At 53.2% G+C, this 18,484-nt stretch overlaps 1 protein-coding gene across 4 annotated transcripts; it reads right to left on the bottom strand.

The window, feature by feature from the left end:
* Window positions 1–11,022: 11,022 nt before the first annotated feature.
* FIGNL1 (fidgetin like 1) lies at window positions 11,023–16,483 on the bottom strand. Of its 4 annotated transcripts, XM_064482350.1 has the most exons (4): window positions 16,428–16,483; window positions 15,646–15,779; window positions 14,453–14,580; window positions 11,023–13,894 (listed from the first exon to the last, which is right to left on the bottom strand). In XM_064482350.1, exon 4 carries the CDS (start codon window positions 13,882–13,884, stop codon window positions 11,848–11,850), a length of 2,037 nt encoding a protein of 678 aa, XP_064338420.1. In that variant the 5' UTR covers window positions 13,885–13,894; window positions 14,453–14,580; window positions 15,646–15,779; window positions 16,428–16,483; the 3' UTR covers window positions 11,023–11,847. The 4 variants fall into 4 exon arrangements, with proteins under 4 accessions (XP_064338420.1, XP_031300856.2, XP_031300855.2 ...); XM_031444996.2 differs by lacking the exon at window positions 15,646–15,779 and having other exon boundaries at window positions 16,428–16,479; XM_031444995.2 differs by lacking the exon at window positions 16,428–16,483 and having other exon boundaries at window positions 15,605–15,978.
* Window positions 16,484–18,484: the final 2,001 nt, after the last annotated feature.

Here is an 18,484-nt window from a genome sequence, read left to right as displayed (position 1 = left end):
ACAGTGAACCCCGTCCTGGTTCCAGAGCAGCCAGGCTGTCAGGGAGGAAGGGCAGGGATGAGAGTTTCAGGTAGTGAAACCAAGGCCAGGGAAGCTGGGTGACTTTGTCAAGGTCACAGAGAGTCACCCTTGAGCCACATTTCCTGAATCCCATTATGCACTGGACACACAGTCCCCGATCAGATGCTTCCCTGGGTCAGACACCTAGGAAACAGAACCATTCTGTGGGGACATTCGGTCTTGCCACAAAGGTCATTATCCCCATGTCCTGGGGGCTTCTCACGCTGGGGGGAGCCGCACCTGTCACCACCCTCCGGGGCCAGCGGGGCAGCTCAGAGCCCTGGCGACCTGGGCTGAGCTCCCATGCAGCACAATCGTGCTGAGCCACCAAAACAGGAGAACAGTGAACAGTATCTTGCCCTCAGGATAACCTGGTCAGTCCTCACACTCTGTACTGAGAGACTGAAACCAGAGCCGCCGAAAAGGCGCATCGCAGAAACAGAGAGCAATCTTCCTGCCTGCCTGCTGGCTTCGGGGAGCAGGGCATCCTTTTCTGCCCCCGTGGCATGGAGAGGCATTTTCCAAACAGAGGTCCTCTGCAGAGCGCCGCTGTTCCAGCCACAGCCACTCGCCACCCCTGGCTGTTTAAGTGCAAATTCACTCAAATTAAACAGCTTAGAAAATGCAGTCCCTCCATTGCAACAGCCACTCGCTAAGTGTTCCATCGGCCACGTGTGGCTGTGGCTGCCGTGGGGGGCAGAAATGCCCCTGTCCATCCACGGGGACGGCTCTGTGTGGACCAGGCCCAGCGCTGGGGACAGGGCGGTGCCCGGCAGCGGCGCGGATGGACTCCCTCCCCAGTTAAACCGTGAGCTCCCAGCTGGTCCTCAGGAAGCCAGCCCTGGGGAACTGGATCCTGGAGGCGGCCTTCGATATTCAAATTGTGCGTGAAACGCTTTCACTTCCCCTGGGGGACCAGGTCCCTCACTCCGCCAGCAGGAGAGGCACACTTGCCAGAGCACATGTGCTTTTTCTGTACAGAGCTTCCCAGGTCCCTTCAAGGTGCCAGCTGAGGGCCCCCCGCCCCCCACTTCCCTGCGCCTGCACCCCGGCCCACGCATCCCATGACCTCGAGTCCCCTCCTGGCAGCAGCGACCTGCAAAACAGAAACTGGGCCCCCGAGGGTGGGATTTCCAGCAAATAGGGAAGGAGTCGTTACGCCCTGCTGGTAGATTCTTGCAGGATCATCCGCCTCTCAGGAGAAAAAGAGGAAAAAAAGGCAAATCTCTTTCCTCTTGTTTCTGCTTCTCCTAAATAAACTGCTTGCCTAATTTCCTTTGCAGTTAGAGAAATGCTCCTTGTGAAACCGATTTCCCCACATCCACATGCCGGGCCATCCAGGCCTCCCGGCGGGATTTGCATCGCACGCTCCTCCTCCCCGGCCCTGGCCGGGCTCCCCAGGGCCCTGGAGTTTGACCTCTCAGTTGTGTCTCTGCTTGAAGACAAGCGCCCCCTCAGATTACCTGGTTCTCCCTTCAGCGGAGTTGAAGGACCCCACTGGACCCCAGGGCTGGGCGGGATGTGGCTCTGGAAGGTGGCACCCGAAATCCGGGGACCGCTTGGCGTGGCCTGTGACCACGTCAGCCAGCAGCAGCCCCCCGAACATCCACGACTCTCTGTGCCCCAGCACCGACAGCAGTCACCGTCTGGGGGCACAGGAGGGAAGTAAAGGCAGCCACTAACCCCAGCCTCCATGCCCGAGTGCTGGGGGGACCCACGTAGGCAGCATCTCAGTCTGACCTGCCTCCTCCTAACATCAGAGATGGGAAATGCTTGCTCTGGGAGGAGACAGAAGGATTCGGGAAGATAACGGACGTGAAGAGAGTGGTTCTCAGCTCACGACGGAGTGTCACTGTGTGTGGGACTTAGGGGAGGCGACAGGTGACCGAAATCGGAGGCTGGAGGGGAGCTGGCCACCTGCCTCCCTGCGTCTCCACTGTTTCACGCGTCTGGTTGGCCCAGGAAAGATCGGTTCCCTCAGAAGGCATCCAAGGCACGTTCCATGTACGCAGAAGCAAGCGTTAACAGGGATAAAATCATGCCATCTGCAGCAACACGGATGTCCCCGGAGAATGTCATTCTGAGTGAAGCAAGCCAGAAAGAGAAACACAAATACCATATGAGATCGCTTATATGTGGAATCTTAAAAAAATAACGCAAATGAACTTATCTACAAAACAGAAACAGACTCCCAGACGTAGAGAACAAACTTATGGATACCAGGGGGGAACCGGGTGGGAAGGGATAAGCTGGGAGTTCAAGCTTTGCAGATAACACACTATTGTATATAAAACAGATAAACAACGAGGTCCTGCTGCGCAGCACAGGGAAGTACACTCAGTGTCTCGTAGTCACCTATAATGAGAAAGAATATGAAAATGAATCTATGTATGGACATGCATGGCTGGGACCTGGTGCTGTGCACCAGAGATTGCCACGACATTGCAAACCACACTTCAGTAAAAAAAATAAATAAACCAAAAGAAATTTTTTAATAAAAATTTTTTATTTAAATATAAAAGTAAGGGAATTCACAACCTGAGCCTCGGAGCAGATTGACAGGACGTTCTCTAACGTTTGAGCTGGAATTCCTTAAGAGGATCCAAACTCTTAGGGACCTGGGCAGCCCCTGGGTGCGGGGAGGGGGAGCCCGGGGGAAAGCTGGGGGACGCGCGCCCCCTAGTGGGGACGGGCCGCAGGCTCGGCAGGTGACGCGCAGCCGCCTGGGGGGAGGGGGGCTCACAGCACCTGCGGGGAGGGGGAGGGGAGGGGAGGGGAGCGCGGGTTCTGCACGCCCAGCCCCACGCCCCCACTGAGACTGGGACAAACCGAGCCCCGGGGCCACTTAGCAAGTTAAGGGTGGACACAGGGCGAACGTGCTGTCAGCGTCATTAGCTTATGGTTTGACTTTTCCACACCCTTAAAATCTGCCTTTGGGCTATGATGCCTCCTGAAAGCGATTCAGACTCTGTTAGCCCCGAGCAGGGACCTCCCCCACCCAGAGAGGGGGTCCTCACTCCAGCCCAGAGCTCTTCGAATGCTCACGGGATGGACACACCTGTTCCGCCCCGACCTGGGGTCCCCCCTTGACCTCTGCGGAGCTTCGCCCTGGCCTGAGCAAGGGTCTCGGGGCTCAGAGCGTGATCCTTCTTACCCTTCACCCCTGGCTCCCGGGGCCCTGGAGCTGAGATCGCTGACGTCCACAGGGGAGGAAAAAGTGTTCTCTGCTGCCTTAGGTTTAGCGGCCGGGTCTGCGAAATAAACTGGCCACAGGACCAGAGGCAGAAAGGCAGACAGGTTCATGCGATGCTACAAGTTTGACGTGGCTTGGGGGGTGCTCACAGAAAGAAATCACCCGGCCCCCCCAACCTTGCTCCTGCGGGAAACAGCTCTGCTTCGAAGCTGTTGAACCCTCTGGACAAAGGAAGATAAATTTAAATAGAAGGGACAAGACCAAAGAAAGGGACCCGGCCTCCCCAGGGGGTCGGCAGACTGTGGGAAGGCAGCTCTGCGGGGAGAGTAAGGGCAGGTCGGGGCTAGCGAGCCAGGTTGGTTGGTGTGGGTGGTGCGATACTGTGATGTGTCAGAAATGGGCACGCCTGGTCATTCAGATGAACGACCGTGTGGATTTCTGCTGTGTTTAGCCTTCATCCAGTTTCTGGCTCACAGCTCCCCAGATCCTTGACATTTCCTGGGCAGAGAGCGCCCTGGGATCAGTTCCTGAAAACACTGCGGGGAAGTTGACTTTTGGATCCCAGCCCAAGAGGACCAACCACGTGACAAGAGGATTGGAACTTTCAGCCCCACCCCCTGACTCCCGGGAAGGGGACAGCGGGCCGACCCGGCAGGTTTCCATCACAGGGCTTTGTAACGTGGCCATTTATGGTAAAGTGTGGTAAAGGGGCTTCAGCACTGGGTCTCCCGGACAGCGGACCCTTTCCTTCTGAAAGGTCATGTCCCGTGGTGGGGGAGAAACTGGTTTTAGATATTATTTGAGGTCAGAATTCTCTCTCTGTGCATGCTTCGGCTGCATGACTTGTGGTTTTGTTCTGCTGGCTCTGGAAAACAACCCAGTATCTCGTTAGAAACAGGACAGGGCCAGTTTCGGGCTAGTTTGCAGTTACATTGTCAGGGTTGTCAGCCTCTTATTTCTCTTAAGCCCATATATTCTCTGCTGTTCTGGTAAGAATTTTCTCAATTTTCTTGTCCTCTACAATAGGCCAGCATCAGGGCTTGGTTGAGTAAAGCTTGACACATCCATTCAGTGGAATACTACGCAACCCTGAAGAGGTTGTAGGAATGCTGAATTCCAATTACAGTATACTGTTAGGTTAAATGATAATTGCGTCTGCACTATAATTCTGAATATATAAAAATTTATTATACTGTGTGTGTTATGGAGAGACCAAAACATTCTGGGTTGTGGAACTGTGTGCATTTTGTTTTTCCCCCTTACACTCCGTACTTTTAGAATTTTCTTCAGTAAGCAGGCTAACTGTTCAATTTTTATATGCATTAAAATGTTCCTAAAAATTAAGCTTGCTCTAATGGTCAGAGGTGGGAGAATCTGGGATAGGAATTCCAGGTGGGGAACTTGTTACAATGACCCAGAAGGAAAACTTTAACTCTAGTCTCAAGATGAAGTATTTGCCAAGGTAGAATTTCTCAGTTGGAGTTGTTCCTTTTAAAAAGTCATTAAAACTCCTTCTTATGTCTCCTAATACCAATCAGAAAACCTCAACTAATACTTGGAAGAACTACAAAGAGCAGGGAAAAAAAATAAGGGAAAGTGGAAGGAGGAAAAGAAAAAAGGGTTTAATATATACTGAGCACAGCTCTGCTATTTCCAAACATGCATTTCCCCTTTACTCCTACCGTGCGCTTTAAAGGAGGAGACATTATTCTTACGAAAACCCACACAGAACATTAAGAAGAGACACGGAAAGCAAAGATTCTTAAATTTAACGTTTCTCAAGTTTTATGCGTGAAAGACCCAGTTTCTGTTTTGTTTGACTGACTGACCCTGGACCAGTACATAATTTTGCCGTTTCCTCAGAAACTGTGTCGGGTTTTTGTTTTTTTTTTCCCTCATGCAAAATTCAGCTTTGCCTGCTTCACCTTTTTTCTCCTGTTTCAAGCTGATGGCTAAACAGAGGGGCTCATTTATCTTAAGCGGGTAACATCGTGTATCCAGGCTTCATCGGGGAACTTGCTTCCTTGCTTTTTACAAAGGTCGTATTTCCTCGGGGACATCAGGAAAGTGTGTGTCGTGTTTGTGTAAATTGCATGATGTAATACAATAAAGAATGTACTGTGTGCGTTTCCCGTTTCTTAGGACAGACATCTATGAATTGATCCCTCCCCTTGGGTACAATCTCAGGAGACTTCTCGAGTCCTAGAAGGTTAATTTCGTCATCTATCTGTCGTGCGGCCTCAAGAAAGACAAGCTTTGCTCGTTACTTACTGACGCTGCTCAGTAAACCAAGGCTTCCCAACCTGGAAGCTAGCACAGCCTTTTGAGGACATTTGGGCTCGCTGAAGGTGACAGGCACACCCCTCTGTCCCATCTCGCTGACCTGGTTTTTGCTGAATGAAAACACTGACCACTTGCTGAAAGGAGATTTACCCGTGAACTCCGTTCAGAGCTGAGCCTGCGGAGTGTCTGGCACACAGGAGGGGCACAAAGGAGGGTGCAGTGGAAGTCAGTCAGCAGGAGCCCCTGAAATTAATGACACAGTAGGACCAAGTTTTCCCCAGGCACTGAAGTGGCTCAGGAAAAGCACGTTCTTTTCCATTTCTTCGTGAACAATGGTAGGCCGGCTGCCGTGTGCATTTTCCGCTCTCATTCAGACTGGCTGGAACGAGCAAATAATGAAGGATGGACGTATTTATTTTGAATCTACTAAGCTTATCCATTAAAGTAGATTTATCTGCACCATTTCCCTTAAATTGCAATCAGGCCCTGGTTTCGCAGCAATTTTCTCTGTTTTGTGACATTACGTCCCCAGAATCTCATTGCACATTCGGGTGACAGTGTTTCACGGGTCAGAGGCGTGTGAGGGCCTTCATTATCTGCACCCCAAACTCTGGCAAAATGGGACGCACCCACTTCCGTGGTCGCAGCGCTAATGCTATGCATGTACGTTGTCTGAGCAAACGTTCTTTTTTATAAAGTGGGTTTCTGAACAGTTTCTTAAAATGCAGGTGAAATCTGCATTTGTGTCACAGCGACTTCTGAAGGCGATTTTGATAGAGTTTGCCCGTTTGGAGTCGGACGAATGACTGTGCGCTACGGATTCTGACTCTGAGAGGTTTACTTATAAATACAGCCTTAAATGTGGGCAAAATGTGGGGACTTTCAACCCGTGTTTTGAAGATTTATTTACTGCCGGATCATCATCTTCTCGTCCCCGTTGCCGTACGCAACGCACAATGTTTTCTCAAGGGAATTTGAACAGGGCTTTTCAGTTCTCACCCCTTGCCTCTTATTTTACTTGCTGATAAACTTAATGGTTCTTTTAATTTTAAAAAAAAACGTTATTGAACAATGCTATGTTCAATACCTTGAAAATACTACATCGTTTGCGTTTTGTTTTTTTTTTTAATTACAAAAAGAGCACATTGTTGTCGACAGATGGGGAAATTCCCCGCTGTCCCCCGACTCTACCCCAGAGAGGTGAGTGCTCTTTGCTGGTTCTGCCTGTCCTTCTGGAGCCGCTCTGCCTCCTTTCCTGACACCCGGACACACGGACCCCTGTGCGACAGAGCCCGACACCCTGTCCCCATCACGTAAGTCCCGCTGCCTCCTGGCTCTGAGGACCCGCCGGCAGGAACCCACGGAGGAGAATCCGTGATGCCCCCCGGCTGGACGTCTGGGCTGTGTCTCCACCTGCCAAAACATTGCAGCGAACTTACGGACGCCGCACGGAAGCCTAGAAGGGGAGTCAGTGGGAGACGTGACCGAGCTGCCGTCGGATAGGCTGGACTTCCCTGCGTCCCCCGCCACCGTCCCCGGGGTGCGCGGCGCCCTGCCCGCCCACCCTTGCCCAGCACTGGGCCCTGCGGACATTTTCACACTTCTGCTGGTGTTTTAAGAATTCTTAGCTGTTAGTTTTTCACTTTGAGGCTGTCGGCTCTGTGTGTGAAGGTGCGTGAATGGCCTAAGAGGCGGTCGGCTCTAATCACGTCAAACACTTCCCCCCGCCAAGCTAATCGCTCTGCGCACTGACTCCTCTGTCGCTGGGATGAGGGCGTTGGTCCTGCTGGAAGGTGCGCTCCCCTGCCTGTGTCTCTCCATCCCATTATTGTCACTGTTCCTGTTTCATTTTATAAAAGTCGGTGTCATGGACTTCGCCTTTCTGTGTAATGAATGAGGATTTGTTCATCAATCATGGAGTTCCTCGCATCTGTCGTGAGCCTGCGATGTGTGACCTTTTTTTCCGACACCTTATTTAAAATTTTCTCCAAAGAAACACAACCAGATGGCCAACAGGCTCATAAAAAGATGGTCAGTATCACTAATTAACAGAAAAATGTAACTCGGAACCACGGTGAGGGATCCCATGTTGGAAAATGGCACTGTCCCTAGTTCCAACGTTAGGATGGGTCAGGCCTCACTAGATTTTACCCCTTCACTTCAGCGAGGGCTTTGCACGTGTAGGTGGGAGATGTAATGCATGGCTGGGGGCCTCCATCCTGTGCCTTTTCTTATTGAACTGGTATTTCGTTCTGGGAGCGGAGGGAGCTGGTCTCACGTGTCCCAGAGGCATCTCAGGAGCAACTCTGACGCCAAACAGTGGACCAGTGGCAGATGTGGCCTTTCTGGGACGGCGTGCCTGCCACACAGGCCATGAGAGCCACCGCCCGGACGTCCAGGACCCCAGCGGGGGGGGGGGGGCGGGGAGGGGGCAGGGTTCTGCTCTGTGCTCTGCCAACAACGCTCCTGGCTGCACGGATCCCTCTGCTATGGGAGGGCCTGCTCTGCTGGTGTCCCAGGGACCCGAACCACCTCGACCATTCTGAGCAGAAATGGACCTGGGCTTCCCCAGCCGGAAGGCCCTGCCAGCGGCCGAGACCCCCCGAGATCCCCTGAGGCAAAGCACCGAGGGCCCAGCGTGTCCTCAGCCACGTGTGCCACCGAAAATGCCACCTTACGTGGACTTAATTTCCCCTTTTTAAAGATTTGTATATTCAGCGGCACACTGTACTGACTTAACTCCCTGAGCAATCTCTTCATGTTGTCCCAGTTCCTACGATGAACCAAATTAGTAATTCTTAAACAGAGAACACTTGAGTAACTACATTTTTTTTTTGTACCTAGAATAGCACCCAGCACCTGGTCCTCTGTAAGCATCTGTCAAGTTGATAGATGCATACTTGGTAATTGATAAAGGAACTGCAGGTCTGGGTGTGCCAGTACGTTCACGCAGCATGCTTACCTTCCTGGCTAAGAAAACAGACCTCAGGCCGCGTGAACAAGCTGCTCAGGACCAAGGTCACTGACGGTTCTCTAAGGCCCCTTCAGCGCTCTCTCTGCTGGGACCTGTGTGTTGGAAAAAGTCGAAGTCTTACTTAAGGACTAGCGTTAAAAGTAACGCCCTACAAAATCGGTTCCCCTAAGACCCCGCCCGTTCACCTGAGTCACAGAGCTGCTCCACCTGGCTCCCTCGCCAACGCCGCACTTGAGGTCAAAACGCAGAGAGCTGGGAAGAAGGTTAAGAGGTCTCCTTTTCTGACCTGCCCTTCAGCTGCAGAACCAGACAGAATCTTCCCTTGAAGTCGGGTCTCTGGAGGTGGGTTTAAATGTCCCTTAGAAACACTGGGCAGTAACGAGGGAGACCAGTAAGTGACACTCAGGATGAGGCAGTGGAAAACAAGCATCAGGGGTGCACGGAAATGCGCTGAAGTCTAGAAGGAGAGGGAAAAGCACGGAGGTCCTTCCCTCTGGACTGGATTTTCCCCATGAAACTAAGGACCAACGTAGGTGGCATATAATCGACAAGATACAAATGTCTCAAGCGTTAAGGAGAATCAGACGAGACGCCACACGAGACAGCTGAGAGACGGCGGTCCTCCGAAGCAGCGAAGGCAGGACCCAGACGCACGGCGCAAGGCAGTCGGGGGCAAGGCTTCCGAAACCTGCATCTTACTGTGCAACCCTCGGCCTCCGACAAGACAGGTGCAGCCCATTCGCATTCTGTTAGCGGAGCCTGGGCAGGTTAAGTCCACAGTCACAGCTGGTAACTGACAGACTTTGGTCCCAAAGTCCGTGCCCTCTGACTGATGCCACCGTATCAACCTGCCGGTGCACAGGCAGACCTGATAAACAGTTTGGAATTGAGACAAGGAAGAAGAATTTCAAAAGAATGGCAGAGAAGTCCATAAACTGGAACAGAATCTCCCAAAGAATACACATCAAAAGAATCATAGTCGGATGGATAACAAAAACATTTAAAAAGCCCTGATACTAAAAAAATTTTTTTAAAAATCACTGTACTCCTATCAACATTTTTAAGCACGTGGTGGGAAAATGTGCGTGTGTATTTCCATAAAGGAAATGTATCTTTCAATGGTATTAAAAACGGGTAACGTTTACACCTGTAAAACAGCGGCTTCTCTGAAACAACACAGTGCAAACACAGCAACCGGGAGGAAAGAATTCCGACCAGGGTTGCCACATTCCATCAAGAGAATATATTCATGATGTGGAGATGGGGAAAAAGTCGAGGCTTCAGGGAACTTTCTACCCAAATGCCTCAGAAACACACTGCACATCACAAAAGGCTGAAGAAAAGGATGCCTCTGTGCGGGGTAACGTGCAAACACACGGCAAGTGACTCCCCGGTGCTTCGCAAGACCCGACTTGAGCGTCCCTTTCCGGCCTGGTGTCCCTGCGGGGAGCCGCTGCCCATTTGCATGACCTAATCCACAGTGAGCAGAGCCACCCAGGTTCTTTCTCGTGGACAAAACCTGGCAGAAAGGAGTTCCGCAGAGGGAAGGGGCCCCGGAGAACTCGCTGTTGAGAAAAAAAACACAGAGGAAATAATAAACCAAGCTGCACATGTAAACCAAAGACTTGCAGCTACCAGGTAACCACTGATAAATCCTAACAGCTACGTTCACTGTGAGGTCCAAGGGGGCAGGAGTGACCTGTAAGAATTAATAATTAACACCAGGGAAGAGATTGCAGAGAACTCCTTGACATCGACACCTGGAAATCCCAGGTCGCTCACACCGACGGGGACAAGGACAGAGCTGGTCGTGAAAATGGCGAGACGCTTTCAGATTTTAAAAGGTGCCACAAAACACTAAGACAGGAAGTTTAACTCAAATTCTAGTCAAAGACCGCTCCACAGTTCAAACAGAGAAACTGAAAGCTAGAAAAACAAGGCTTTTACAAGAGCCTAAAAATAGAAGGCAGACCAAGAATAAAGATGAAAATTGTCTCAATTCACCGACTCTGTTTTCAATTCCATGTCTTAATAAGTTGCATTTGTTAACACATCAGAACTTGAATGCCACCTCTGCGAGACTAAGGATTTTTGTCCGTGTTGTCCGCGGCACCTGGAACGCCGTCAGGCACCTGACACGTTTTTTTAATGAATACAGAAAACCGCCTGATGTCCGACTGGCAGGTGGACGGAATCCAGGAGCAGCCGACAGGGGGCAGGTCACACAGTCTGTGTGGACGGGAATTCTGCACAGGCAGCACGGCTCCAGGGGATGATTCAGAACACGTGCCAAAAGACTTACAAGTCTTTAAACCAAGAATTTTACTCAAGAAATGAATATATATATATATATATATATATTTTAAATCACTAAGGCTTCAACATTCTTTATAATAAACTAAACGATGACCTGGCCCGAATGCCCTGTAACAGAGGGCTGACCAGGTTACAGGCCATCCATACGCTGGAAGCCGAGGCCGTCCTGCAAGGGAGGACGTGGCAGGATTGTGTAAACACGAGGAATGACGCTCATGTAAGTCTAAAGGGAAAGACTGACAAGAGAATGCACGCTACACTCCCACTGCCGTGCGGGGCACGTGGCAGACGGCACTGAGAGGTGAACAGCGTGGTCCTCAGAGCGCTGGGTACCCGTGGTTTTCCTTTTCTTTATATTTGTCTCCATTTTCTAACATTTCTACACAGAACATCAATTGTTTAGAAAACAAAGCAGTCCACTATACAAATCTGAGAACTTTTATTTTTGAAAAAACACCAACACGACAGGCCATGAGGTAGTGTCGAGTGAAATTTTCATTTTAAACATCACCGATGCGCTGGAAAAACGCAGCGCTTCTCCACCTTGCAGCTTCAGCTTTGGCTGGGGCTGCGAGATGTACTGAACAACGTAAACAGTGCTGTCTCGGATGTAAACACACGGAGTGACCTGGTCCTCAGGAGAAACTTACCTCAACAGGACGTGGACACAGATCAGGTACACCTCGCATACAGGTCAAAGCATTTTTTAAGTTTCTCTCCGAGCACACTGTTCACCACGGCACACATCTCAAAAAGACCTCTGGGCAGCTCGACCGAGCAGTCGGCTCCCAGTACGTGTGACTCACACATCAGGTCGTACCTTACACACCAGGAAGAAAGACCGCGCTTCCGATAACATGGGCCAGGTCCCTGAGCTGTGACACCTGACCCACGGTCACTCAGTCAGGTCTGAGGCCCAGAGCTCGGGACACACATGGAAAGTCCACTGAATAAACGCCCAGTTTCCTACGCTGACACCTGGGAAGGACTGGCTGCAAAGTTCCCGTTCCCGGGGCTCCATTTATTGCCCACAACCAAAAGTTCGGTTCCAGTCCTCGTAAAGCTCCAGATCCTTGGGCGACACGCTCGGCCGCACGGTTCTAAAAGCGTTTTCAAAGTCACTGTAAGCGATCGGCCGAACCTGGTCCGGGGTCACCGTGGCAATGTCGGCGGCCTGCAGGCTGCGAATGGGCCCGAGGGACGCCTCTCGGCACAGCTGGGTCATGTCGGCGCCCGAGAAGCCCTGGGACCGCTGCACGACCCGCTGGACCTCCTCCGCGCTGAGCTGGCACCGCTCCCGGGACATCAGGCTGGTCACGATCTGCTCCCTGGCCGGGGCCTCGGGGAGCGGGATGTACAGCCGCTTCGCCAGCCTCCTCCGCGCGGCCTCGTCGATCTCCTGCGGCCGGTTGGTGGCCCCCACCACCAGGACGCGGTCTTCGGCGGACGTGGCCGCCCCGTCCAGCTGAACGAGAAACTCGGTCTTGATCCTCCGGGAAGACTCGTGCTCGCCGTCGCCCCGCTGGGACAGCAGGGAGTCGATCTCGTCGATAAATATGACCGCGGGCTGCTGGCACCTGGCAACGGCGAACAGCGCCCGCACCATCTTCTCCCCCTCCCCCACCCACTTGGACGTCAAGGAGGACGCGGAGATGCAGAAGAACGTGGCCCCAGACTGACTCGCGATGCACTTGCCGATGAGAGTCTTGCCCGTCCCGGGGGGCCCGAAGAGCAGAATTCCCTTCGGGGGGCCCCGAAGGCCGGTGAAGATGTCTGGCCGCACCATGGGCCACACGACCACCTCCTTGATCGTGGCTTTGGCGAACTCCAGGCCCGCGATGTCGTCCCAGCTCACGGGAGGGCCCTGGTCCATGACCTCGCTCATGATGAGCTCGATCATCTTGGGCTCCAAGTTCTTGAGACGCTCGTCCACGGGATGCGCTGCTTCCACACGCCCTGCGCCCCGAGGCCGGCCCGGCACCCCGCCGCTCTGCTCGCCCCCGTCCTGCTTAGGTACTGGCGGGACGAACTTCCCAAAGATGCCCCGGGACCGACCGGCGCCCAGGGACTTTTTGACCCCGCCGTGCGAGCAGCCTGGCGCGCGCTGGGCCGCTCGCTGCTGCCTCCGCTGCTCTGCCCACAGCTGTTCTCTCGCAGTTCTAAAGGCAGGCAGGCCGCTCTCCTCTCTCGGGCTGTCATCGTCTGTTTTACCGAAAGCCGTCCTCAGTGCGGGGGCGGAATGTGCATCGGTGGTGCCAGAGCCATAAGGCGCGCTGGTCCCTTCCCGCGGACCTTCACAGGCGAGAGGGAAGCGGGACTGATCCGAGGAGAACACGTTTAGTCCTCTGGCGCCTTTCGGAGAGGAGTCATCTTCCTTTCGGACACTTGCGAATAATGGTTTGGCGTAAGATTTTGCAGTGACCGATTCGCCAAAAGGCACTGAGACCGCAGGACTCATCTTAGGGGTGTCAGTGACCGGCGGTGGCTGGACACTCTGGGGGCCCTTCAGAGAAGCACTGCTCTCGGGGATGTCCTGGGTCCTAGCTGTCCCACGGGCTGAGTCAGTGCGCGGGTCACTGTCCACAGAACCACCACAAACACCAAACTGAGCCACGTCGGACACGACGGCCGCTCTGTGGATTACCGCGGACACATCAGCAGGTGCCAGCTCAGAGTCTTGGAGCCGCCTGCCCGCCTGCATCATCTCCTGCACCTTCTGCATCCTGAACACGTGACTTACCGACAACCCAGACTTCCACTTGTCACTGTCGCTTTGCTGAGATCTCGCTTGAGCTAAAATGTCTTCTGCGTAGTTGTTCAAGCCGGTTTCAGCGTTGTCAGAATCCATAACGCTGGAGTATTTCTCCGCATACTTTTTGAACAGGCGGGCAGCACAGACCGGGGAGAGCTCAGAGGCGGCCCGCGTGTACTGGATGCGCAGTATTTGTGCCCGGTAGGCGTCCGCCTTCTGCCCTGCCGTGCACGCGCCAGACGCAACTGCAAAGTAATTCTTCTGCCACTCGCCCAGGTGTACGGACCTGGAGCTGGGGGCCTGCATCTTAGCACTCCTGCAGCAGAGGACAAAAATGAAAAAGAGTCCGTGGCAAGAAGGAAACAAAGACACGACGCCCTGAACCTACTTTTAAAATCTCTGCTCATCTGAAGGAAGGCACCCTGGACTTTTCATTTACAAGGTCCATCCGTAAGGAAAGGCCACTTATCGGGGCAAGCACTCAAGATACAAAAGATCAAACACTACACTTAATAATGCTTTGTTTTACTTTTATAATAATTTCCTCCGGGAACAGGGGGAAACATTCGTAAGGTGTAGACGGAAAAAACTGAAAATCAATCAGCAAAGGAAGGCAATACAGAAGAACAACAGGGGGAACAAAGCAAAACAAACCAAGCCCAGCCCGGGCTTTAAGCCTGGTCTCTAAGAAAAACTAAGAACGCTCTCACGCAAGCCTCTTACTGTGGCTGCGCCTTCTGTTTCATCTGTAAAATGGGAAGAAATCACCGTGAGAATCAAGCCAAGTGATGGATTTGAAAATACTTAAAAGCTTCTGCTATCACCTCTACTGCACAAATGTAGACAGTGAGGCTCAGAGAGGTCAGAGACTTACCTGAGGTCACACAGCCAGCTGGCAATGGAGCCAGAACTCGCACACGGGTGGTTTCACGCCAGGCAGCGTGCACGTCACAAAATGCACCTGGCAGCTGGCGGATCACAAGTGCAAACTAGTATCACACGCTGAGTATTTTTAAGGAAAAAAAAAAAAGAGTTAATGGCAGAAGATAAGGACCTGGAGGTAGCTGAACTCTGTAGGGAGTACAGTTATTAGTAACCAGCATGAAGCTCTGGGTGTCTTCTTGTTTTCTGGAGGTAAAATAAACTCATGGATATTTCTTCCAAAAAAAAAAAATATTTTTAAGGATTTGCAAATGAGCACTGAAAACACGACACCTCAGAACCTCTAATAATTACCCAATTTCGCGCAAAGCATCAGAAAACCAAGCTGTCACGATGAATGAAATTTGAGAACAAGTCTGCGAGTGAAGTGCTTCTAATGTAAGATGTCTTCTCTCACGTTATTTTGTAAGCCTCCTTACAGTAACTTAAAGGTACTTTAACAGAACTACAGATGGACGTGTCATGTTGCGGGCCACGCAGGATGTACGTGCCAATCCTCTGACACGTCCTAGGAGTACCACAGTAACGTAAGTATCAAGAACTCACGCATTTTAAAATTTGCCTTCCAAATTATCTGCAAATAAAGCTGAACAACCAGCAGGTTCTTTTGGTGCAGGAGCCACAGGTTAAAACAGCTTTGTTTCTCCCAGAATTCTCTACAAAGAACCGGCCCCGTGGTAGGAAGGCGTTCATCAATCTTTGTAACATTTTTGAAAAAGTAAATAAATAAACTCGAGACCCAGCGAAATTCTAACCTGCTTAAAGATATGAAGTCAACTAGAGCGAACGCCTCCTGACACAGGCTTCATCCGTCTTGCCACTATTTTAACTCCCTTTACCCTCTTTTTATGCAATACTGGAAACGAGACACTGAGAGAGGGGTGACCTGGAAGCCACTTATCGCCAAGTTTCACACTAGTGTGAACGTCTTCCTCTCCACGGCTTCATCCCATTTTATCATCTGTAATTCTGAGATTCGGCCCCCAGGTACCCTCCTCTTCCCCTCCCACTCTCACCCTCATCTTCCACCCTCCCCTCCCAAGTCTCCCTTCTTCCTTCCAACCCAACCATTCACCCAACATACACAGACGCGGACAGCCGGACAACCGCAGGGCCGGCACTGACCAGTGAGTGACACCGCCGCGGCCCTTGACACGACCTCCCCACGTCCCTTTCGTCTCTATGGCGTCTCCGAGCGCTAAAGGTCACGGCTACCCAGCACTGACGGGTGGTGGCCTTCTGAGCTTTCCCCCTGCGTACTGCAAGAACGTGACATTCGTACAAAAAGCCCAGGCTCCCCCCAGGAGGGGTGTCCCCGTCACGTGTACGTGCTCCCCGCATGCGGAACAGGTGCCCCCGGGGATGCGAGCCACCAAGACGCGGCAGGGCCGCGGGTCGCAGACGCCGGTTCCCGGACACACCCGCCCGGGTCCGGCCTCCCCCGGCGTCCTCCCCCGGGTACCCGCGCCGGGTGGCTCCGTGTCCCCGGTCCCCGGCGACCTCCCCCCGGTCCCCTCGCCGGGAGGCTCCCCGTGTCCCCTGCCCCCGGAGTCCCTTCCCCGTGTCCCCCGCCCCCGGCGTCCTCCCCCGGGTCCCCGCGCCGGGTGGCTCCCTGTGTCCCCCGCCCCTGGAGACCCTTCCCCCTGTCCCCGCCCCTGGCGACCTCCCCCGCGTCCCCGCGCCGCGTGGCTCCCCGTGTCCGGCCCCCGAGCCCCCGCCCTCCGCGGCGGTGCCGCCCCCGCCGCCCCCGAGGGGCTGAGGGGAGGAGGGGCCGCCCGCCCGGACGCCCCCGCCGCTCAGGCCGGCCTCCGCACGGCGGGGGCACCGCGGGGACACACCCCGGCCCCTCCGCGCCCCCAGCCCCCGCCTCCGGCCCTCCACCCCGCCCGCTCTCCCTCCCCGCTGACCTGCTGCTTCCGAAAAGCGCGGGGCCCCTTGTGCGCCTGCGCGCCGGGACGGGCTCGGGCCCGCGTCGTGCGTGCGCGCGCGCGCGCGAGAGAGAGAGCGTGAGGCGGGGCGTGCGTGCGCGCCAGGGGCGGGGCTGGGGGCGGGAGCACCGCCCAGGCCACACCCCGCGGGCCCGCGCTCCTTGGGGAAGGTCGCTCAAGAACACGCGGCTTAAGGCGGACTCAGGCACTGGAATTCCTGCGCTGCCCGAATGCTGAGTCCGGCCGCTCAGACGCGCCCTGGCCCGCGTGCACACCCCTGTCCCCGCATGCACGCCCCTGGGCCCGCGTGCACCGACTTGGCCCTGGTGCACATCCCTGTCCCCGCATGCACGCCCCTGGCCCGCACGCACACCCCTGGCCCCGCATTGCATACACCTGGCCCGCAAATACATCCCTGGGCCCGCGTGCACAGACTTGGCCCTGGTGCACACCCATGTCCCCGCATCCACACTCGTGGCCCGCGTGCACACCCCTGTCCCCGCATGCACACCCCTGGGCCCGCAGGCACGCCCCTCTGCCCGTCCTGCGCTCTCTAGGGCCGAGTCCGGGAGGACCTGGGGCTTGGTCTGGGGCAGGGCTTCGGAGGACAGAACTATTCTTGGAGGGGTGTAGCAGATTGCGTTTTCAGACCAAGTAACCGAGTAGCCACTGACAGCCACCATGAGGCAGGCTGATGTCACCGCTGGTGTGGAGGTGGGCAGCTCCAGGTCTGGTGGCCCGACCCCAGGATGTCAGGAAGGACCCCCTCTCCATCTTCTCATTCTGCATTGCATCTCCTCCCCAGGCTGTCGCTTCCTTGTCCCAATGCGAACCCCACAATCCAAGGAACCAGCCTCACAGAACCCTATTCAAAGCAAGCACAGGGGCCAAACTAGGGAAAAACCTTTCCCTCTCAATACTTCCCTCTCGGAAAAAGGAAGAAGCAATTTCTCAGAAAGCCTTGGGAGCCTTCCTCTTAACTCTCCTTGGCTTCCTGGGTCCTGTGGTTACCTCTTCCTGAGAAAGTGAGTGTCTGGCACAGGGGATGGAAAAATGACTGTCCAGCCGCATCTAACAGCACGTGCCATTGAAACACAGACCCAAAGAAATGTGGGGCAAAACATTTTTAAAGACGTTTCTTTTAAGATTAAAAAGATAATAATAAAAACGATTGTTTGAACAACACATTTTAAAATAGACAAGAGTTACAATGAAGACGAGAAGTCACAATCCATCTCTTGTCTTAGATAGTAATAAAAGACTTTTTAATTCTAATTGTTCATAATTTACTGACAAATTTACTAATTATTATAATTACCCAAAATATGCCATATAGCATAAAGATAAAATAAAATGAAAAGGAAAACCGTTATCTCAAGGCCAACTCCTTTTTTCCTTGCAGACTTAGAAATCACCATATAAATAGTATTTAGGTAATTAACAATTTTTGGTGATTTTCATCGCCAGAATTTTAGCGAGAGCATTTTGGAGAATTCACATAAACCGCTGTCTCAGCCGCCTGAGAGTATTGTTCAAATACTGAATTACATTTATGGTTGCCAGTGTTAAGATTTTCCTAACAGGTCACACCAGTGTTGCCCCTTCACTTTTGTGCCTTGAATATAAAAGCATTTGGTGCTTGCGTTATGCAGATCTTTTAAACTTTCCGTCTCAGACCACAGGCTGAGTTTTTTCTTCCCCTGGGTAGAATTTTTTGAACCTGCGAGAGAAGAGGTTTTGCACCTCCAGCACACAGAATGCGGGTGCTTGGTGCGAGGGATTCTGGGAGCTGGCTGCTCATTTCCATATTCATGAATATTATCAACGTGGTCTCGGACACACGTCGGTGATGTCATCTGTTTTTCAGCACAGGGAGAACGCGGCTCTAAATAATGTGCACCGCTGTCTGCCAGGAGAGTTAATTTTAAAAGAGGTGTGTAGGTCCAGGGAGGTGGATGGGGCTGAGGAGATGCGGAGACAGACAGGTTTTTCTGGGTGCGACTCCTGAGTGTGCCTGGATCCTGACGGATCCCAAG

The sequence above is a fragment of the Camelus dromedarius genome, chromosome 35 (assembly GCF_036321535.1).
Source record: "Camelus dromedarius isolate mCamDro1 chromosome 35, mCamDro1.pat, whole genome shotgun sequence".
NCBI lineage: Eukaryota > Metazoa > Chordata > Mammalia > Artiodactyla > Camelidae > Camelus > Camelus dromedarius.
This window is presented reverse-complemented; position numbering and strand designations above follow the sequence as displayed.